The sequence below is a fragment of the Bos javanicus genome, chromosome 4 (assembly GCF_032452875.1).
Source record: "Bos javanicus breed banteng chromosome 4, ARS-OSU_banteng_1.0, whole genome shotgun sequence".
NCBI lineage: Eukaryota > Metazoa > Chordata > Mammalia > Artiodactyla > Bovidae > Bos > Bos javanicus.
In genome coordinates this window covers 37,128,472-37,153,056 of record NC_083871.1, presented here as the reverse complement: position 1 = coordinate 37,153,056, position 24,585 = coordinate 37,128,472, and the positions used below count along the sequence as shown (strand labels likewise).

Genomic DNA, 24,585 nt, shown 5'->3' with positions numbered 1-24,585 from the left:
GTATACACAATGGAATACTACTCAGCCATAAAAAGAAAGAAATTTTGCATTTATAGCAATATTGATGGACTTGGAGGGCATTATGCTAAGTAAAATGAGTCAGACAAACCCCATCTATCTTATATGTGGAATCTAAAAAATACAACAAACTAGAATATAACAAAAGAATAAGCAGACTCACAGACATAGAGAACAAAATGAGTGGTTAACAGTGGGAAGAGAGAATGGGGGAGGGACAATATGGGGGTAGGAGCAAAAAAGGATTATTAAGGGGTTGTATGGAGTCATGTGTGAAACTTTGGAAAATATTAAAGCACTATAGAATTGAAGAATCTTTCACCCAATAAGAAATAAAAAAGAAGAAAAATCACACTTTGACATGACAAGTTTTTCTCGTTCTTGTCATGAAATCAGGAACTACTATCAATATTTAATATTCAAGCAAAATGGAAGCAATGTTGCCAAGCAACAAAAGTAGTTGAACTTCAGAGCCCGACTGCTCATCATCTTCCCATGAGGAAGCCTTTAGTGCTTAGAGGTCCCTAAAAAGACAGCTCAATGACCATTTAGTGCTAAATGACAATAATCTGACTTCTCATAATAAATACTAGATTACTTATTAGAGTGGTTTTTCAATAATTGGCCTAATCAATTTTGGCTTTGGTTTAATTAACAGAGTGCTAAAATTTTTTAAATTCATCATTATAAATAATAAAATAACTGTTAAAGTGAATACATTTTAATAGAGATTTCAAGTATTGCTTATTCATTGCTAAAAGATACAAAGTGTTTTAATGCTAAGAGTTGCCAGTTTTACTCTAAGTTGGGTTAAGAAGCTACTTGTGTACATGCTCAGTTGTGTCTGACTCTTGCAACCCCCACCAGCATTTCTGTCCATGGAAGTTTCCAGGCACAAATACTGGAGTGGGTTACCATTTCCGACTCCAGGGTCTCTTCCCAACCCAGGGATCTAACCCACATATCTTGGATCTCCTGCATTGGCACGCATATTCTTTACCAACCTTACCAACTACACCACCTGGGAAGCCTACTAATTTTCCAGTATTTAGAGATATGTTTCTATTCTTGATAGAAGAAAGAACAGGGGTTTATGAAATTCAAAAATTTGACTCTTTGACATTCCATTTCATCAGATGATCAATTATTTTTAGCTATGCATGGCTCATTTTAATCAAATTTAACAGACAAATTATTTGAGCAGAAAAATCTTGTCTGTAAAAAATGTTACACCATAAAAATAATTCAAACTATTCATACCACAGATAACCATTTTCAGGAGATCAATATGATGTGGTATGTGAGCTCAAGAAAGGCTGCTAGTGTATCCCTTGTAAAGTTTTTTTTTAAAGCCCTCTTTTAAGAGGGTCTTTCTATGTTTACAGGACCTTAGACTACTCATAACACCAAAGATTAAAGGTAAATTAGGTTAATCTACTCTGTGCCTCTGATCGGTCTCCAGTATCCAAACATAACCTTATCTGTGTTCCAGATCAAGTTTTACTGAGTAGTATTTCAAACAATTTCACACAAATTGAATCAGATTACTCAACCAGGATCAATGTGCAACTTAGTTAAAAGGTAAAATTACTGTAATCAATTTACTTTGCTGACAGATGACCCTGCTCTGTGCTGACCAATAGCCATCCACAACATCAGATGTTCAACATGCTCATAAAATTGGTTCCTTTAAAGACAGCTCATGTCCCAAGAAGAATTGAAAACTCAAGCTTGGATTTCTTTGGTCAAACTGCCAGAAGCAAGCTTTTGTTGCAGTGACAATGAGTGGGGGACTTTTCAACATTAAAGGCCAGAGGTGAAGAAAAAGGCAAGTGTGACTTTATTGAACAAGCTTAACTACTCTGTAGAGAGATCTAATTATAATTTGACATTAAATGACAAACTAATATTTATTGAAGAGAAATCCTATCATCTTATAATTTCTCAAGATATTTATAACCAGAAGTTGATACTTGCAATTCATTGACTTTTACTGAACTCCAAGTCTCACTGGGATTCTTTAATTTGATAGAGAAACTTTCTCCCCCATAAAAGGAAACTATAACGTATTGCTCAGAACCTGACACTGTTACACCTGATAACATTAAGTATTTCACAATTTTGTTATAAAACTTTAAGTCTTCAAAGCACTTACTGCGCAGATGCCATTCCTCTATAGTTAATGCAATTTTTTTCTCTGTTTCTCACCAAGGGAAAATAAATGTTATTACACAAGGTTTCAGTGGAGCACTCACTCTGTTTTCCCACTGATTTATGTCAGTTAACGTTAATGGAGACCAGGAATTTATTACCTTGGAATCTGACCCTAAGTAGCAAGTTTCAGATTTGTAACTGGTGCTTTCAAAATAGTATTATTAAAGAGAGTAGGGGGGAGATAGAGTAATATGTTATAACAGTAATGGAATTCATTCTGAAAATATACCTACCTACAAAATTCTTATTTCTAGCCACATAATTGGTAAGATATACTGTTAAATTTATATAGCAATGAATCTAAAATGTATATGCTGATTCCTTATGCCCACTTTGTTGCTTTTCTGATGAAGTTTGGTTTGCTTCGTTTTGTTTCTCATTGTATGGTAAACACACTTAACAAATTGTGTTGCCAGAATTTATTTTCTGGAAGTTTTTTGCACTCTACAATAATTGTAAAGTTCAGATAGTTTTGCATTAATATATTATAGAACATCTATTGACTGTCTTGGGAATTTTATGCATGGTTTGAGCAATATCTTTGTCCTGAAAAACCACTGGTCAAAAAAGAGTTATGACTCAATTATAGACACTGATTGTTCACCTAATCATTATCTTTACCTGATTAAACTTATCAACTTTTGATTGAAAAGGAGATTTAAGTTAATAATGTCAACTTGTCTAAAATCATGACACATTAGAATGGGACAATGTTCAGGATTTTTATAGTTATTTATCAGAAGTTAACTATACCTTGAGCCCCAGTTCGATTCCTGGGTTGGGAAGATCCCCTGGAGAAAGGATAATCTACCCACTCCAGTATTCTGGGCTTCCCTGGTGGCTCAGATGGTAAAGAATCCGCCTGCAATGCAGGAGACCTGGGTTGGATCCCTGTTTGGCAAGATCCCATGGAAGAGGGCATGGCAACCCACTCCTGTATTGTTACTGAGAGAATCCCCATGGACAGAGGAGCTTGACAGGCTACAGTCCATGGGGTCGCAAAGAGTCAGACATGAGTGAGTGACTAAGCACAGCACAGCATACCTTGACAGTGACTATAAAACATTCCCTCAGTTTTTAGTATACTTAATTAGTTAAACGCAATGTTCTGGAAGAACATTTAGAGCTGAAGTTAAAACATTTACCTGTTCCAATAAACATGACATCATATTGCCCATCTTCTGCATCCACTCGATCTACCACAATTTGTGTAAACTGATAATTTACATCTGTTTTGATCATTATCGGCCGGTTATTGATAGGAAATACTGGATTGTACATGGCTGGATGACTTCTTGCAAATGTTATAACGTCATCAGGAAGGTCTTTTGTAGAGTCAAATCCACCAAATGTTTTACTGGGACACTATTAAAATAAAGAGAATAATATCTTTTGATTACAATATAATGAATAGGACTATAATTTATATATTATATGGCCTCAATTGTCTAGAATTTAAATCTGCAATTTTTTTTAAATTTAAGTAACTGTTAAACTCAAAAATAAAAAAAATGTTGCTTAAATTAGTAGATATAATATGTGGTATATATTTTCTAAATGTATTCTAAGTCTCAATGGGATGTCATCATTTCTCACCAGGAACTATAAATGTATCTAATGAACTCAGGGTACAGAAGTCTGATGCCTTTTATTAGTGACAATACCATCTACATTACGTTATCAATGAAGAATTTGAAATAGCGAATGAAATATGTTATCACTGCATGCAATTAATCATTAGTTTATAAAAAGTCAATAATTTTCTTGAATACACTCATATTTTCCTATGATAGCATGATAAACATAAACATGTTCCTTTCAAATTAAGAAAATATAAACTATTTTTTATTGCTTTATTTTAATATAACCCTGAAAAAATACTACAAAAGTACCAAAAATATTATTAATAATTACAGTAACTTTGGGGAAAAGAAGATGTGTTATTCAAAGTGTTTACCAACTTGTATGGCACAGAAACTGACCAAACACACTGGACCAAGCAGAAAAGATGATAGCCATAGAAAGCCAGACAGAATGCAGTGTTGTATACTGCCATAACATCACCTCTGATTTAAATGCTCCATTTAAGGCAATAAAACAAAAACAAGAAAATTCCGATTTTAGTCTTTTCATTGCATTTAGTTATATGGTAAAAGCTTTTAGAGTACAATATCATCGTTTCTTGCTTTTTTGCCTTACGCTTAGGTAATTTCTGCCATTTAGTTTAAGAGTTTGAAAGCTGAAATGTAATTAAGTGGTTCCTGATCTTGCAAGAGGCTTAGAAGGAGAAATCAATTGTCTTTGTCATTACCTTGATACAGATCATTAATAATTCATGAGAAATAAAATAAATAAAACTTGTTTTTAAATGGGAAGACCGTCTGTCTATCTATGAATATATATGTATATAGTAACCAGATACACACACAATAACACATTAATATATCAGTTAAGGGGTTTAGGGAATTATTTCTGTTTTAGTAAATTTTAAAAAAATATTTATTTAACGAAATATCAAGTAGCTGTATAGCTGTATAAACTCCTGCTACTGCTAAGTTGCTTCAGTCGTGTCCAACTCTGTGCGACTCCATAGATGGCAGCCCACTAGGCTCCTCTGTCCCTGGGATTCTCCAGGCAAGAATACTGGAGTGGGTTGACATTTCCTTCTCCAATGCATGAAAGTGAAAAGTGAAAGTGAAGTCACTCAGTCATGCCTGACTCTTAGCGACCCCATGGACTGCAGCCTCCTAGGCTCCTCCATCCATGGGATTTTCCAGGCAAGAGTACTGGAGTGGGTTGCCATTGCCTTCTCCAGTATAAACTTCTAAAAGAAACAATAAAACATATTTTATGACATTAATTTTTTTTTTTGCTTTTCTACCACCATTTAGAAATAACCTGCAAAAATTTAGAAATGTAAGATTGCATATTAAGAGATTTATTTATTTTAGATTTTTATCTTATAATTTGTCTCATTTTCTTGCCTAGCTTTTATCATTGTATTTAGTACTACTTAAGCTGTAGGTTTTTGTTTGAAAATGCCATTCTATTGACATACTGTTTGAAGGCCACTTACTGTGTTTTTCTCCCGGAGAAAGCAATGGCACCCCACTCCAGCATTCTTGCCTGGAAAATCCCATGGATGGAGGAGACTGGTGGGCTACAATCCATGGGGTCGCTAAGAGTCAGACACGACTGAGTGACTTCACTTTCACTTTTCACTTTCATGCACTGGAGAAGGAAATGGCAACCCACTCCAGTGTTCTTGCCTGGAGAATCCCAGGGACGGTGAGCCTGGTGGGCTGCCGTATATGGAGTTGCACAGAGTCAGACACGACTGACGTGACTCAGCAGCAGCAGCAGCAGTGTTTTCCTCCAGTAGTGTAGATGGAATGACATATTCTGAGAAGCCCACTTTTGAAATTAATGGATTCATCTAACTGAATTTTATTCACAGGGCAAGGTGCTATCTCCTCTTGGAAGCCCCTCTCTAACTCCTGGCTTAGAGAAGGAATTAAGGCCTTCTGCCTTCTGCCTCCAGCACTTGGTGCAAATTGCTACCATGATTCCCCATGCTATAACAACTATCTGTGAATAATGGGTGAGAATTCAGGCTCTAGAACAAAACTGCCAGAATTAGTCCTGGCTCCTTTCTTTGCCTCAGAGTCTTGATCTGTAAGATGGGGACAATAATTGGGCTACTGAATATAATATGCATATACATATAAATAGGCCTGACATAAAATAAAATTTTAATTGCTATTAATTCTAAACACACTGTAGACATCTTCAGATCAAATACTTTGTAGCTCCAAATAACAGCACAGTATCTAATGAAAGACTTCCACCAAGTTTGTTGAAGTAAGCCCAGAGCAAGTTTATAATTAGAATACACTGACATTAATTAGTCATAGAGATTAAAAACAGCCATAAGTTATAAAACTGTCCATCAACAAAGTAAAACAGTTGATCATTAAGAAATGGAGTAAATATCATATGCATTTTTATAAAACCATTTGGCTTCTTACAATCAATGGATATTCTATCTTGTTCATTTATTCTTCGGAAAGTCTATTTAATTTTTTATTTACAAAATCCATCAACTAGAAGTAATCTTTATGAAATCCTAAGTAAGTTTAGTAATACAGAAAACAAGATTAAAAGCATTCTATGTCCAATAAAATCATATAAAAACAGCATTTGAATTAAACAATAAAACTCATGTACAATTAAACAAATTTAAAGAACAAGTTTTGTCATCATATGAAATTATTTCCTTAAAGATTTTTAGGGTTAGAAAATGTTGCAGTGGATGAATCCATCCACATATTTTAGAACTTCTGACATCATATTGATGACTTTGCTTGCTGCTGCTGCTAAGTCGTTTAAGTTGTGTCCAACTCTGTGTGACCCCATAGACGGCAGCCCACCAGGCTCCCCCATCCCTGGGATTCTCCAGGCAAGACTTTTGACCATATTGATCTTTTCTTTTTTTTCTCCCTACTTTAAACTGTGGGCTTAAAGCTGGTTTTATTATGAGCTCTGTCCAATTTTTTTGAGCTGGAGTGTGCCCAGGATTGCTAGAGGAGAGGGGCCAGTGAGAGTAGACAGCATCTGTTAAAATATGGGGGCCCTGTTCCATGAGGTAATTTTATTTCTTGCATATCTTCTTTACCTATTTGAGGGATTTTCACAGGAAGAAAATACTGGTCAAAACCGTTTTCCTCCTATTTAATAGCAATTCTTGAGCCTTCACCATGATCAAAGAGAATAAGTCCAGGTGTATCTTAACTGTCTCAGCTCTCCATGAAACCCATTTTTACTATATCCCTTTTAGAAAAGAAAATAAATAAAGCTATCTTTTCAGTTTCTATTTTTTAGAAATTATGGGCAAGAACTACTGGTAGGCACTGAACTTAAACACTGATGTCTCTGAAGAACATGTTGTTAAATGTGGAATTTCAAGGTATCAGACAAAATCCTCATCTTGCTTTCATTTATAGTCTTGGAATCATTCTTTTACATAATCTGCATTAAATATGTGCATAGCTGCTTTTTTGTTGAGTCTTCAGCATAAATGTACTCATTTCCTATCTTGAACACCTAGGTCACTTACAGTTCCTGGTCGTGGGTAGGGGACTCTTCCTTGATAAGGCACCCACTGGTAGTTGGGACCATCCCTGTGAGCATATGGTCCAAGGAATACCCTTCTCACATCACTCATGCTATACATGCACACGGCTGACCCCTTGAAGATGTTACTAAAAAAGAGAGAACAAAAACAGAATTTCATTTTTATACAGTGACAGAGCTATTTACGCTGATGTCTTAAATTTCAGATAGCAATTATCAATACCTGAGCATAAATCTTCAAATAGTGTTTAGTATTTTTAAAGCTGCGTGTATATATATTTTAATAAGACATAAGAGAACAAATTATCATTGCTCAAAATTAGAAGGCATGGATGAAACCATCTTTAGTACTAATGTGTGCATGCTAAGTTGCTTCAGTCGTGTCTGACTCTGTGTGACACTATGGACTGTAATCTTCCAGGTTCCTCTGTCCATGGGATTCTCCAGGCCAAATACTGGAGTGGGTTGCCATGTCGTCCTCCAGGGGATCTTCCCGACACAGGGATCCAACTTGCATCTCTTACATCTCCTGCACTGGCAGGCAGGTTCTTTACCACCAGCGCCACCTGGGAAGCCCCTAAGTACTCATAGAATAATGTATTCATATCATAAATAGAAAATATATGACACAAATATATACACTCATATCATGTTACTTTAAAAAATTAAGTGAATATGTCCAATCGAATTTTAATGGCTTTAATACTTATAGAATAAATCAGTATTGGACATTATAGTTTAATCTTTCTTTATGCTATCACAGTCCTTTGCAGCAGTTTTCCTGACTTTTGATTTTAAATTATTTCCCTTTTAAACATTTATACATATCCAAATACATAACACTATTTATATGCATGTAAATATATATTTGGAGAAGGCAATGGCACCCCACTCCAGTACTCTTGCCTGGAAAATCCCATGGATGGAGGAGCCTGGTAGGCTGCAGTCCATGGGGTCGCTAAGAGTTGGGAACCACTGAGCGACTTCACTTTCACTTTTCACTTTCATGCCTTGGAGAAGGAAATGGAAACCCACTCCAGTATTCTTGCCTGGAGACTCCCAGGGACAGGGGAGCCTAGTGGGCTGCGTCTATGGGGTTACACAGAGTCGGACATGACTGAAGCAACTTAGCGCAGCAGCAAATATATATTTAATTCAGCAACCCCAGGTAATGTAAACTTTATGCTGAATAGAACAGTCAGAAAATATGCTGTTTGATTGACAGCAAGAGCTTTGATGGAGATGAAAATGAGGAAAGGAGGAGGGGAAGAGAGGGGGAGGTGAAGAAGGAGGGAGATGGAGGAGGTGAGAGAGAAGGAGGGTAAGGACAAGAAGAGAAGAGAAAGGAGAGAAGAGGAAAAAAAGATTTTTCACCTTTAGTTTATATTACTATAAACTGTTAAAAAACACAGATTTCTATAATATTTTATATTTCATTCAAATTTTTCAAGTCAAAGCTATACATAGGGCATAGAATGCATTTCATTGTTAAATTTATAGTAATGAACTTCTTTGCTAAAATTTATGTATAAAATGATTTACATCATGACTTGTTTCAAGCACCCAAGAATGCACAAGAGCTCAAAGGTTAAGCCAACATTGTTCTTTCAAAAACATATTTTCACAAATATGGACACTTAAAACAGTGTCTAAAGGACATGGATTTTCTATGATAATAAGAGAGTAAAATGCTATTTACCTGGAAGTTGTAAACACTCCATATACAACTGGATTTTTAGGATCTTTAGAATTCATCAGGAATACATCCTCTGTTTAAAAATAAAATTAGGGAAATTTGCATTTCTGAAGGTTATGGCAAAGCCTGAACAAGTATACTCTGTTCAACACCAACATCATTAGCTACTTACGCAATTCATCAAAATGAGTGTCGATGCCATTTGGGCCTGGCACTGAGCAAATGAGACGAGCTTTGAGGAATGTTGTCCATTTATTCACCAGACTTCTGTGGCCCCCAAAGTCATTCTGAATGGAGGGAATAATGGTTTTAAAAACTGTGCATGCAAATGATAATTTAAAATATTAGTTTTATCGTTTCTTATCTTTTGTATATGAAACATACACAAAACGCAATTCCTCATTTTTCAAATTGATAAATGAATTTTAAATGACTAGATATAAGTAACTGCATTCTTATCCTACTGTTGGTACAATCTAGTCATTCAAACCTGATTCAAGGAGTGACTTATAATAAATATCCCTTAGCATTAAACAGTCACTGTACTTTTTCCATTCTGTTACCACTTAGCAATGGACAATATTACTCTTGTGTCTGTTTTGTCTGCTTTAAGTCTCTCTCTCTTATGTAGTAAGATTTTACCCATCTAAGTAAGCTGGTTCATGGAAATAAGCACATTTGCACATAGTAGCACTTAATGAGTATTTATTGAATGAAAGAATAACTGCATGCCTCATAACCCATACTCAAAATACAACACAAAAGCATGCTAAGCATTAAGTATTTTTATAAGTTCAAACAGTTGAAACAATTCTGACTTTACAAATAGCATGTTGAAAAAAATATCAGAAAAATTTTAGTAAAGAACTCATTCCAGAGTAACATATTGAAAAAGTAACTGCTCATTGAAAATGAAAATTAACTGTAACCCAATGTAGCAATAAATTCTATTATGATGATATGCTTTTACTGGCAACTTCTAGACTTAAAATAGCATTTATGTGCATATTTTTGAAGAAATATAACTTTTCCTCAAAATTATAACACTGATTTATATTTTGTTTATATGATTTTATTAGTATAAAGATTTTTTTTAACCCTTGTAAGTAATGCTTTTAATGATGCTCTGTATTTTATGGAGAAAAGATTCTCATATATTCATATATCATTTGTATGTTTCCAGATCATTAAAACTTATAATTTTCCAGTAATTTAACATACTACAGATAAATAATTAAATCATGATTGGGGAAGAAAAGAGGTTACGCCCCTCTTCTAAGAGAGTGATTTGTAAAATTTCATTATTTTTTAAAAAATAATTTCATTTGAAGACAATAAGTGACTTTTGTCCTTATGATTTTCTTGAGATGAAAGGTGCTTTAATAATACAATAACAGTTGGCTTTAATCATATTGCATATATACTATATTTTACAGTACAGAGGGTAAGAACAGAACTGTTATCATATGTTCACACTATTTAGCCCTAAGTATTTACTGACCAATTTTTTATTCTATCTAACAGTATAATGCATCTCACATCCAATTTTGTGCCACACAGTATATGAAAGCTCACAGCTTCAAAATTATGTATGTGTGCTTTGTACGTGCACACTGAAGGCAATAAACTTATAAAAATAAGCTATAATGTCTTTTCTTTTATATTCATACTTTAGTTATTTCCAACAAAATATATTCATTGAAAACCTACACACTGTAGGAAACTTTACTAAGTCTGAGAATACAAAAACTATTTTCCAAGGTAATATAAAAAATTGTTTCTCTTGAATTTCAAACTAGTATTATTTAATGTACTTGTGAACTAGTATGTGACAACCTCCACCAGCATGTTTGACTATGAGGTTATACATAAGCAACTGTAATATGTTTTCAATAGTTTTTGCCATTTAAATATTTACAATGATCAGGCAGGCTTTTTAGCCATATTTTTATTGTATTTGTACAAAGATGGGAAAGGAGAAAAAAACTGTGATTAGACAATGATACTCTCATTTTTTTCTTTACCTCACCTTGCATATCTGACCTATTCTAGCGTGAGTGGCTTTTCCAGTGTGTTCTCCATCTATTGCATTTTCACGGAAGAAAAAGTACACTTTGTCATCTTCAGGGTTGTCACTCTCTGGGATGAGGTGGGCACTAATGAACCTTGGATCTGAGAGACAAATTATAGCATATATATTAATTAACAATTGGGTAAATGAGATCATTCATTATAGTCTATTTTCAATTTTCTTTTAACTCCTATTTGACATATTTCATGAGCTAATTTTCTGGGTTCACTCCTTTTCAGCAGATGCAAACTGTTCTTTATGCATTTTAAAGTATGTTACAAATCACTTATGTTTCAAAAAGTTATTTTTTTCCAATAAAAATCAGGAATAGATACAGAAATCCTCGGTGTGACCAGATAATGCAGATGCATTATTGGATATTAAAATATTTTGTAAACTGTAAGAGCTATCAAGCATTACTTATTGCCATCATCATTATTCTTTTTTTCAAGCATATAATAGTTTAAATCACACTACCAATTGGTCTATTCCACTTTCCAGTAAAAACTGGGTGGGAAGGGAGAGGTGAGATTCCTATAAAACAAAGCAAAACAAGTTCTCTCAAGTTGTACCCCATCTCATTAAATGGGAACGCCATTTACTAGATACTCAAGCTCCAAACCCTGATGTCACTCTTGAGTTCGCTGTATCTCCACTGAATAGGTCAGGGTGTACCTCTGATACATCACTACTTCTCTAAACCCTCCTATATCTTTTTGAATCACTGGCAGTAAAACACAAACTCCTTACAGTAACGAAGCCATCTATGACTGGTCCCTCTATGACATGGAGCTACTCTTCATGCCTTCTCTTCTACCTACCCTTCCTTCCATACCTTACTCCTAACCAAGTATACCAATCCCTTCCTGGTTCTCAAATAGGTTCAGTTCAGTTCAGTTGCTCAGTCATGTCCAACTCTTTGCAGCCCCATGGACTGCAGTATGCCAGGCTTCCCTGTCCATCACCAACTCCTGGAGCTTGCTCAAACTCATGTCCATCAAGTTGGTGATGCTATCCAACTATCTCATCTTCTGTTGTCCGCTTCTCCTCCTGCCTTCAAACTTTCCCAGCATCAGGGTCTTTTCCAACGAGTCAAAGTACTGGAGCTTCAGTTTCAGCATCAGTGCTTCCAATGAATATTCAGGACTGATTTCCTTTAGGATTGACTGGTTTGATCTCCTTGCAGTCCAAGGGGCTCTCAAGAGTCTTCAATACCACAGTTCAAAAGCATCAGTTCTTTGGTGCTCTGCTGCTGCTGCTGCTAAGTCGCTTCAGTCGTGTCCGACTCTGTGTGACCCTGTAGATGGCAGCCCACTAGGCTCCCCCTGTCCCTGGGATTCTTCAGGCAAGAACACTGGAGTGGGTTGCCATTGCCTTCTCCAACGCATGAAACTGAAAAGTGAAAGTGAAGCCACTCAGTCATGTCTGACTCCTAGCGACCCCATGGACTGCAGCCTACCAGGCTCCTCCATCCATGGGATTTTCCAGGCAAGAGTACTGGAGTGGGGTGCCATTGCCTTCTCCTTTGGTGCTCAGCTTTCTTTAATGTCAAAATCTCACATCCATATATGACTATGGGAAAAAACCACAGCTTTGACTATATGGACCTTTGTTAGCAAAGTAACGTTTCTGCTTTTTAATATACTGTCTAGGTTTGTCATAGATTTTCTTCCAGAAAGTTATAATCAAGCAAAAGTGATGATAGAAGAATAAATAAAAACAAAGCAAACAGTATTTTATACTTATAGATATTCTCTTAGGTTGGTATTTGGGCATGAAAGAAGGGCTTATCAAGCATCTCAGGGTGCTCAACCTGGTGCTCTGTGACAACCTAGAAGGGTGGGGTGGGGTGGGGTGGGGGTGGGAGGGAGGCTCCATGTTGAATCGTGTTGACATATGGCAGAAAGCAGTGTAATAGTATAAAGCAATTATCCTCCAGCTCAAAATAAAGAAGACTAAATAAAAAAGAAGACTTTATCAAGCATCATGGTCTGTCTCTAAAATATGTGAGGATAATTATCATCTTACACAAGTGGATTCTAGTGGGAAATCAAGCAAGTTATCATGTATAACATTGTTAAAAGATCTTCAATCCCAGTATCTCTTTGGTACCTGACACCATACGCACAGAGGATTTGGTAGCCAAATTAAATCTGACATAACTTCAGATATGACAAAAATGTGCCATTATGCACAGAAAATAAACATATTAAAGTAGAAAAAGAGAATATCGAAGAAAAACAAAGTCAATTTAATGTGACCTGGCTATAATAAATTTAGATAATTATCTTAAACAAAATATTCACTCTAATTTCAAAATAAATCAGGCCTTTAGTTGATGTTTTCCAAAAATTTAAAAGAAGCCATTCTTTTAATATATTGAATTTAGAAAATCTTATATATATTTACTTTTTGGCCCAAACCTTTGCTCACTATTCATTTTCTATTTCTCAGGAGCCCAAAATTTGCCTTTCTCTTCCTTGCCCCTCTCTGTCATTCTCTCAGTTTATTTCTCTCCTTTCTGGTGAATCCTCCTCTTTATCTAATCCAGTCATTCTAATTGTCTTCCTTATCATCCTAGAACTTTTTGGCCTCCTAAACCTCCAGTTACCTGCCTATACAACCCCAGAACTTTCCTCTGTCTTCATATCTAAGCAAGGTTGAAGAAAATCATATAGTCTTTGTAAATGGATGTACATACATTCAAACTATTTATCCTAAATGCTAATGTCGCTAAGGAATTATTTTATTTACTTTTAGTGACTCACTTTAGACTTATCTGCTGCTGTTTAAAATCATTCTCACTGTCTTCAAAATAACTAATGGATCATCTCTCAATTTATCCTCCAAAGATGAATTATTTATCTGCTATACCACTGAGACCAAAGCCATTTAGTAAGAACTCCCTTCTTTTGCTTCCTTCCCCACCCAATCTTTCTTTACTTCCATTCTGTGGGAGAATTATTTCTCTTCCTTTATATGTCTAAGGCCTCTCTCTATTTGCTCTCAATCCAGTAATCTACAGACTGTTGGTTGCTCCAATAAACAATCTCCCTTCTTCATACAATCTCTCACCATTTGTATTTTATTTATCAAATATTTCCTAAGCACTTGCTCTGTGCTCTGAATTGTGGAGGATCAGGGGAAATGTTTTCTGCCTACATGGTGCTTACTGTCTGTGAGAGAATACCAACAATTAAACACAGAAATTATTAAATTGCACATAATTTGGAAAAATAGAGAGTTTGAAATGATTGTAATGAAAAATGAAGGGAAAACTGATCTTGCTTTGATGGAATTAGGGAAAGTTTTTCTCAGAAGAAATGACATACAATTCAAGACCTGAAGAATATCTAGGAGTTTCCCAGGTAGAAGGAACACAGGTGTGAGGTTACAGAAACCACAGAGAATTTTACGCAACAGAGGAGGGAGGTGGTCAGAGATGATGACAAAAAGTTAAACCAGGCCACAGTAAGAAGGAAGTTTATTGTTCAGTAGTTTATTTTCCTAATGGCTAAAAGGGAAACCAGTAAAGTATTTTAAACCTAGTAATGACATTATCAGGTTTCTGTTTTTAGAAGATCACTGGCTTCTGTAGGAAAAAATACATATATACTCAGGCAAGAATGAAGGCAAGAAGATCACTTTGAAGGCTGGTGAGAAATTATGGTGATGTGGACTTGTACCACAGAGGAGACAAATGCAGAGACTCTGTGAAAGTAGAAAAAATGGTTTACATTCACTGATAAGACATTGGATATGAGAAGTAGTAAGAAAAATCATGGACAAATTAAAGAAACAGTTGATTTAAACATCTGGTTGGATAAGGATCATTTACTGAGATGGACGGACAAGGCAATGGAACCCCACTCCAGTACTCTCGCCTGGAAAATCACATGGATGGAGGTGCCAGGTGGGCTGCAGTCCATGGGATCGCTAAGAGTCAGACACGACTGAGCGACTTCACTTTCACTTTTCACTTTCATGCATTGGAGAAGGAAACGCAACCCACTCCAGTGTTCTTGCCTGGAGAATCCCAGGGACGGGGCAGCCTGGTGGGCTGCCGTCTATAGGGTCACACAGAGTCGGACACGACTGAAGTGACTTAGCAGCACTGAGATGGAACAACTGACGAAAACAGATTTGAGAGTGGAGAAGGAAGACTAGCCCAGTTTAGTGCATCTTTGGCGGGAGATGCTTTGGAAGTTATCCCTTAGACCAGGAGATACAAGAGTTCTTTCCCCATTGGTAGTGTTCTTAGTGTGAGTCAACAGGAACCACCTCATCAGCCAACTGATTCCTCATCCTCCTTTGGTTGTCATCAGCCATTGGCACAATAAAGCAGTCACATCTTTCCAACAATTTTTATTGCTTCTCTGGCTTGTGCCTTTTATTTTTTTGGACTTTGAACCTCAATTGTTAATGATCTAATCTTCACAATTTCCTTTGGCACTATTTTTCCGAAAACCCTAAATATATATGTTCCTTAAATTTCTTTTCAGACACTTCTTATTTCCTTCTATTCCTATAATTAAAGCCTCTCCTAGTATTTCTTCTACTATTTTAATATTCTTAATTTTATTATATTTTTAAAGTTTTTTCCTTTGGGAATTTATTCACTTTTGTAGCTTGAAGTATCACCAGACTACATCAGCCTTTCTTTTCTTCCTATATTCATTTCTGCATTTCAAAATTTTGGTTACAATAGTCTACTTAGATATCTTATTGCAACTTAAATTCATTATGCCCAGCAAAGAACTCGTCAACTTTTCTTTATAAACTGTTCCTGCTCGTACTTTTCCATTTTGGTTAATGTGAAGATCAGTACCTAGATATAAATGCTAGTTTACCTTAAATTGCCTCCATCTCCTGCAGGACTTCTGTTTTGTAGTCTAAATTTATTTTCAAACGTATTCTTGCTATAATTTCCACTTCTTTTCTCTGTTTTATAGCATTAACTTTGCCAGCAAAACTCAGTCTTTTCACTTTGGAATTATATTTTTGGAATAATCTAACTTATACATGTATTACCTATTTCTTCTAAGGCATCTATCCATACAGTGCTACAGAAATAAGTACAAATGCATTTATACCATGTATATTTCCATCAGATCAGTCACTCAGTCATGTCCGACTCTTTGCAACCCCATGAATTGCATCACGCCAGGCCTCCCTGTCCATCACCAACTCCCGGAGTTCACCCAGACTCATGTCCATCCAGTCAGCGATGCCATCCAGCCATCTCATCCTCTGTCATCCCCTTCTCCTCGTGCCCCCAATCCCTCCCAGCATCAGAGTCTTTTCCAATGAGTCAACTCTTCACATGAGGTGGCCAAAGTACTGGAGTTTCAGCTTTAGCATCATTCCCTCCAAAGAAATACCAGGGCTGATCTCCTTTAGAATGAACTGGTTGGATCTCCCTGCAGTCCAAGGGACTCTCAAGAGTCTTCTCCAACACTAGTTCAAAAGCATCACTTCTTCGGCGCTCAGCCTTCTTCACAGTCCAATTCTCACATCCATACATGACCACAGGAAAAACCATAGCCTTGACTAGATGAACCTTTGTTGGCAAAGTAATGTCTCTGCTTTTGAATATGCTATCTAAGTTGGTCATAACTTTCCTTCCAAGGAGTAAGCGTCTTTTAATTTCATAGCTGCAGTCACCATCTGTAGTGATTTTGGAGCTCGGAAAAATAAAGTCTGACACTGTTTCCACTATTTCCCCATCTATTTCCCGTGAAGTGATGGGACCGGATGCCATGATCTTCATTTTCTGAATGTTGATCTTTAAGCTAACTTTCTCACTCTCCACTTTCACCTTCATCAAGAGGCTTTATAGTTCCTCTTCACTTTCTGCCATAAGGGTGGTATCATCTGCATATCTGAGGTTATTGATATTTCTCCCGGCAATCAGGATTCCAGCTTGTGTTTCTTCCAGTCCAGCGTTTCTCATGATGTCCTCTGCACATAAGTTAAATAAACAGGGTGACAATATACAGCCTTGACGTACTCCCTTTCCTGTTTGGAACCAGTCTGTTGTTCCATGTCCAGTTCTAACTGTTGCTTCCTGACCTGCACAGAAATTTCTCAAGAGGCAGATCAGGTGGTCTAGTATTCCCATCTTTTTCAGAATTTTCCACAGTTTATTGTGATCCACACAGTCAAAGGCTTTGGCATAGTCAATAAAGCAGAAATAGATGCTTTTCTGGAACTCTCTTGCTTTTTCCATGATCCAGTGGATGCTGGCAATTTGATCTCTGGTTTCTCTGCCTTTTCTAAAACCAGCTTGAACATCAGGAAGTTCACGGTTCACATATTGCTGAAGTCTGGCTTGGAGAATTTTAAGCATTACCTCACTAGCGTGTGAGATGAGTGCAATTGTGCAGTAGTTTGAGCATTTTTTGGCATTGCCTTTCTTTGGGATTGGAATGAAAATTGACTTTTTCCAGTCCTGTGGCCACTGCTGAGTTTTCCAAATTTGTTGGCATATTGAGTGCAGCACTTTCACAGCATCATCTTTCAGGACCTGGAACAGCTCAACTGGGATTCCATCACCTCCACTAGCTTTGTTCGTAGTGATGCTTTCTAAGGCCCACTTGACTTCACATTCCAGGATGTCTGCCTCTAGGTCAGTGATCACACCATCGTGATTATCTGGGTCATGAAGATCTTTTTTGTACAGTTCTTCTGTGTATTCTTGCCATCTCTTCTTAATATCTTCTGCTTCTGTTAGGTCCATACCATTTCTGTCCTTTATCGAGCCCATCTTTGCATGAAATGTTCCTTTGGTATCTCTGATTTTCTTGAAGAGATCTCTAGTCTTTCCCATTCTGTTGTTTTCCTCTATTTCCTTGTATTGATCGCTGAAGAAGGCCTTCTTGTCTCTTCTTGCTATTCTTTGGAACTCTGCATTCAGATGTTTATATCTTTCCTTTTCTCCTTTGCTTTTCACTTTTCTTCTTTTCACAGCTATTTGTAAGGCCTCCCCAGACAGCAATTTTGCTTTTTTTGCATTTCTTTTCCATGGGGATGGGCTTGATGCCTGTCTTCTGCACAATGTCATGAACCTCAGTCCATAGCTCATCAGGCACTCTATCTATCAGATCTAGGCCCTTAAATCTATTTCTCACTTCCACTGCTATTTCTCACTTCCACTGTATAATCTATGTATATCATAGACCTTATGGTCTAGTGGTTTTCCCTACTTTCTTCAATTTAAGTCTGAATTTGGCAATAAGGAGTTCATGGTCTGAGCCAGTCAGCTCCTGGTCTTGTTTTTCTTGACTGTATAGGCTTCTCCATCTTTGGCTGCAAAGAATATAATCAATCTGATTTCGGTGTTGACCATCTGGTGATGTCCATGTGTAGAGTCTTCTCTTGTGTTGTTGGAAGAGGGTGTTTGTTATGACCAGTGCACTTTCTTGGCAAAACTCTATTAGTCTTTGCCCTGCTTCATTCCATATTCCAAGGCCAAATTTGCCTGTTACTCCAGGTGTTTCTTGACTTCCTACTTTTGCATTCCAGTCCCCTATAGGATATGACCACAATAAATCAAGTTGTCGCAACCAGAAAGGTCTATAGGGCTGATACTATTCCAGGTCAGTAACAGGGTTCAAAGTAGAGACTACATTTATCAATACATATGCTCAAGATGGACCATGATTTTGCCTCAGAGCTTTCTAGCAGTAAGAGGAAGTGGGAAACCTTGTCAGTTGCTCTTCACAGTCTCTAATATAGATGATAAACTAAAGGCAAGCCACACCATCCATGGACTAAAACCTCTGACTTATTTTTCAGTAGAACCAACCACAGTTTCCCTTTATTAACTCCTTAGCAAACCCACATATCATTCCAGAAAACACCACATCTACCATCTTCACAGTCATTTAGTTCACATAACATGGAGGAAAATTTGCTTCTATCTCTTCTAAATCATTTAATTCTTTTTTTTTTTTTATGATGCTCACCTTCATTTTTTATGACAATCGTTTGTCCATTATTTCTCCCTCTCTTACCTTCAGCTTCTAATAGACCAAAAATTCCCCTAAGCATATTGTGAATCTATCTCACTGCAGCTACCTAAATGTATGCCCTTATCTTTTCTGCCCTGGCACCCACACTCATGTTTTCCCTGCTTGTGGCCTTACCTTCTTCAATCCACCTTGTATACTCTACCTCCTTTTAACATATAAACTCTTTCCTCGCACCTGGTGCATATTCCTCAATCAGAATCCATAAAACTCTATTTAATGATGTATTTTCTTTCCTCTTTATTCTTGTAAGCTGATCTCCCTATTTTGTCCCTATTTCTTCCAGGCTAAGCATAATTTCTCAAACAGAACATTGCTCCTGAATGAATAAGTGAAATAGATGAATGAGTTTGCTGAACTAAAATGTGCAGGTTTTTTTTTTTTTTTTAAGATATATCACATTTTATTGCTTTTGGAAGTAGTTTGTTAAAGCTTGGGAATGAACAGAACTCATCATAGCTTTGACAATGTTTAAGTTCTTGGTTAAAGAAATGTTTAGATGTGTTTATTTAAACTGCAACTATTTCTAAGAGTTATTATACCATAGTGGTTTTTCAAAAGGTTCTACTGAAATGTTATAAATGTTCTTTTAATTGAGAAGAAGCTTTTTGTTTTTGATTGCATCCCTTTGTATTAGGTAACTAATGTAGTAAAATAGATTATCTGTTTGCAATTTTTCAAAATTAGATTTCATCAGTAGGATTAAAATATCAGAAAGCATGCCTCTTCATTTTATGAAGCTAAGAATAATGCATATATTAGAAGTCAGAGATTACCACTGTCCTGTGAAACCTCAAGTATTCAATAACTTGCCCTGTCATCAAAAACACTGCATGGAAAAGTTTTACCAAAATTCATTTAGATTGACCTATTTTATTAGTTCTCTTTAGGAATCTAAGAAAATTCCTGGCATTTACAGAGGAAGTTATTCTACTTCCAGTTACTCCCAGCAAACGGCAAGCAGAAATGAAAAACCCAAACCCACTAGTTACTTTTTCTTCTAAAATTTGTGTTCTGTAACCCATTAAATCAGTGATTGCCTATTTCCAGATACAAATTCCTGATTTTAATATATTCAAGTCCATTGAAAATAACAGACATGCACATACAGGATTTTTAATAATGTAAACAGTTACAATGCCCCTAGATACTTTTCCACATTGCAACTCTGTAAATTGCTCTACTCTGTAAAGTTCACAAAATCCCAAGTGAGAATGATTTAATAAAACCTTTGAGCTTGTACAATTTGAAAATATTTCTTGCCATGTAAAGCAGGAAGTTCATGTGGATATATAGTAAAAGCTGAACATCAAACGAAAGGGGCAAAATCCATTTAAGCAAGATCAAAGTGCATTAATCTTGCCAGCATACAACTGCAATGTAAACACTATGAAGGGTAAATAGAGTTGGAAAGATTCTCTCATCTGAATAGCTTATAAATGGTATGCCTTTGGGGAAGAAACTTTGCCTTTACAGGTACTGTGCTACCTTTGCAATGCCCCTGAGCTTGGGATAGAAGCTGAACAAATAGTCACATTTAATAATCTTGGGCCAATGCTATCATGTGAAGCATGGAGTCTTTAATCATGATAATAGCAATAAATGCTGAGTAAATACACTTCTCTTCTCTTTTCCCCTTTATCTCCTTTAGCACCCCTTGACATTCTTCCACACCTCATCCCACACATGGCATTTCTTGCAAACTTCACGTTTGGGCACCACCTGCCACTTATAACAGTACCACTCTGTCAAAATATTTTTAGCAGCTGCAAATTAAACTGTCCTTCAGGTGCAATCTCACACTTAATGGAAATGACACCTTGTTATAGGACATGCGGCTCCCTTTATGATTCATTTGGCATCTTGAGTTTACTTAAATTATGAACACATTTTGCTGCACTCAGGATTAGGATCAGTCTGATTTGCTAGGATGGGCACATTTTGACCAGCATTTGGCTGGACTTCTCCCTTGTACCCACAAGTCCCCAAAGAACAAGAACATTCAAGCAAAACCATAGAAATATTTTTTTCTGAAAATGAATCAAACCTACTGGATGATTTAAGGTTTTGGAGTATCTATACTCCAAATGGTATAACATACATTGATTTTCTAGGACATAAATTACAGACAGTTCATTGGGATAGAGGATGGAATTAATGATTATAAACTCTCTTATGCAACTTTAAGAGGAATAGTTTCACACCATGAAACAGACGATCCTTTTGTAAAGTATGTTAGGGGGTTCTAGAGCAGAACAGAAGGAACAAAAGCCCACTGTAGAAAAACAGTGCCAATTACCTAACTCTCTGAATCCGTCCTAACACCATTATGACAGGGCGGGAAGGCTTGAAAATTCACCTAGTTCACAAATAAACATAGACTCTTGTTTTCTTCACATTTGAAATGTGACTTCACTGACATTATGATTTATGTATGAAGGAAAATCCTTACTAAATATATACCTTGAATTAACAACATAAAAATAAATTCTTACCTCACTGTACATATATAAAAACTCTCCTGTGATAGGAGTCAAATAAAAACTGGGTAAAATGAGGCTTTTCCCACTCACTGGACTTGTAACATCAAAAAATTAATAAATGTCAACTAGTCTCAACTTTCTTATCTGTCAGAGGCACATGTCTTTGAGGGGTGATGAAAGAATTACATTAGAATATATACATATATACATCTACATCTATATCTCTCTCTATATATGTCTATATATATATATATATATATATGTCTCTGTGTGTGTATCTATCTATCTACTTACCTACCTAACCTATTTATATTGCTGTATCACAGGCCTTCAAAAACTGCTAGCTTGTATAATTATAGAACATAAAAGTTTAGAAATATACTGTGTAAATATATGTTTAAATTTAATGGTAACAAAAACTCAGATTGCTAATGAAAGCAAACAGAAACAGAAGCTGGATGATAAGGTAGCTATAAACCTGTTATAGACAACTAAGAAGAACAAAGAGCAGGTGTAAATTATGTAAATTTTTAAATTTTTACAATTAAGAAAAAATATTTCTAATATCACAGCCTTAGACTTGAAAATACTTACAAGCTAACTAGCAGGGAAGTTGCTGACAGAGAAAAACTCTCACCAGATGAAGGCCAGCACACCAGGATGGCACCCAAAGTGACTGGTTTCTTTCCCTTTCAGCTCTGATACAGCCTGGGGCAGGGGGGAGGCCCCCAAAGAATCAGAAGACCGTGAATGGGAATGTCTAGCACATTGAGAATGCAGGGAATGCAGCATAAGGTCATCTCACATTCTTAGCTAACAGCCTAAGCAGAATGGATATATCATTTTTGGCTATGGAATAGAAAAACCTCTGGCTGCCAAGAAATAGGCCTGGAAAAACTTTTGATGCTTAGTTGGCTGGAAAAATATGAACAGCCCTTGGGATAGTTTAACCCAAAGAAAGGTTCAAAATGAGTCATGCTAGGAAACCGAGAAGAGCTGATTCGGATGGGAAGATGAGCACAAACAGTAAGTGAAAACAAAAGGTACTAGTTACTTTGATCCTTCCTTGTCCTTTTTATACATTGTTCTAAGCCACACTCATCCCAGAAAGAAGTCTGGCATTAAGACCCAACAAGCGTTCAAAATGCAGACTAGAAACTGGCAAAGCTAGGATGTGAACAAGACCCGAGTTTTTACTGTACCAAGCAGCATCAAATATTTATACCAATGTATTTTGTAATATGTATCTAAGTCGCCTATGCACATACACGATTTGGTTACTGTTCACTATTTTAATAAAGAGATCAGCTTTGTTAATTAAAAATTGGTGTAAAAGCTTGATGCTTTCTACTACTTCAGACTCCATAAAGACATTCAAGGTCCTCACTATTCAGTCCCCTTGCTATATAATTCATGGCTCACCTCACATTGCATTTTCATCTGTATCCTCCTGTTATCATTCTGCATTCTTAAAACTTTCACTCTTAAAGGACTGTATTTATGCAAATTCTATATGAAGAATCATGCCAATTTTTCAAGATCTTTTCCTAATATTTTCCAAAAGTACTTTCTTTAAATTCTTCAAGTGGAAATTTGTCTTCTGGGTTCTCACAATATTTTGCTTAGATTTCAGTTAAAATTGTTAAACCATCTCACCTGCCCTAGATATTCTTTACAATTTCTTCCTAAAGTTTTTTAAAGGCAGGGCTCTGTCATTTATCTTCAAATCCTAATTCTTAAGATAGTATATATTACCATTTAAATCCTTGCTAATTTGAACTCAGCTGAACACTATTCTATTTTTATAACCGTTTTACAGTTTGTAAACTGCCTTCACACAGGTGATAGCAGAGTAACTGCACGAGGATACAGTAAGGAGCTGTCACATTTGGCTAAGCTTTACCACTAACTGTGTGACCCTTCAAACATTATTTCACATATCTGTTTCAAGTTCTCATCATAAGGTGAGAATATGGTGAGGCTATAAAGCTCAAATGACCTAATGGCATTAAAACGCATGGACATAGAACAACATGCCATGTGGAATAAGAGCTATCACTGTTTTCCAAGTATTGGTTACCCCTGCTTCAAAGTTAGCCATGTGCTATTCTCCACAAATCATTTAAGAAGAGCACCATTGAAGTGAAAAAAAAAAAAAGAGCATCTTTAAAAAATACAAAAGTGGAAAATAAAGGGCACCAAGGGCAAATCAACAGCTCCTTTTTTTTCCCCCCACATCACTTGGTCATAATGAAAGAGACAAAATGAGTCAGACACTAAAATATCAGCAGCCACATGTTTCTCCATACAAACTTAGATAAAGACACATGAATCCAAAGAATTCAAAAGGAGGTTTGATTCTCAATGTTGAGACTTAAACAGCTATATTCCCCATCAAGCAAAACTGGATGTGCTGCAACATTTTTAGGTTCTCCCTTGTACTTTCTGTCAATAAATTTATACCATGAGTGTACTCATCACCTTTGCAATTACTGAATGATTAGCGTTTTTAATCACATTATATATAGGTAAGATTACAGGTGTGTATAATCATTATGAGGTAATTAAAACTTTTTCTGCTAAAAGAATTTTTTTAAGTGGAGTAAGGAAATATTCAGAGACGTATCACTCCCATAGTTGCTGCCTTTCACTTTCATTCATATATATATATATATATATATCTCCATCTTAATCAGTTTGATTCCCCAATTATCAGGATATTCTTTTGTGCCTGAGCAGCACTTCTGGGCTGACTTTTGACCATGTTTATTAGTATTGCACATTCAGCTTCTCAGAATAACTCACTATCTCCATCATGTCCACACTTGTTCCAACTGGAAGCTCATCTTTCTCAATGCCACCCCATTTCTTTCTCCTTACTCTTTATCAATATTTAGTCAGTCATCAGGTTTTATTTCCATCTCTCTCCTAAATATTTTT

General features: G+C 36.2%; 1 protein-coding gene across 5 annotated transcripts in view; it reads right to left on the bottom strand.

Moving 5' to 3' along the window:
* SEMA3A (semaphorin 3A) overlaps nt 1–24,585 on the bottom strand; it is a 553,371-nt gene that overhangs the window by 51,156 nt on the left and 477,630 nt on the right. For all 5 annotated transcript variants that reach the window (XM_061413769.1, XM_061413770.1, XM_061413771.1 and 2 more), the window contains 5 exons: nt 11,091–11,233; nt 9,234–9,348; nt 9,065–9,134; nt 7,349–7,493; nt 3,378–3,597 (listed from right to left, as the gene is read on the bottom strand). In XM_061413769.1, the coding sequence (XP_061269753.1) occupies nt 3,378–3,597; nt 7,349–7,493; nt 9,065–9,134; nt 9,234–9,348; nt 11,091–11,233 (693 nt within the window). The remainder of the gene's footprint in view (nt 1–3,377; nt 3,598–7,348; nt 7,494–9,064; nt 9,135–9,233; nt 9,349–11,090; nt 11,234–24,585) is intronic.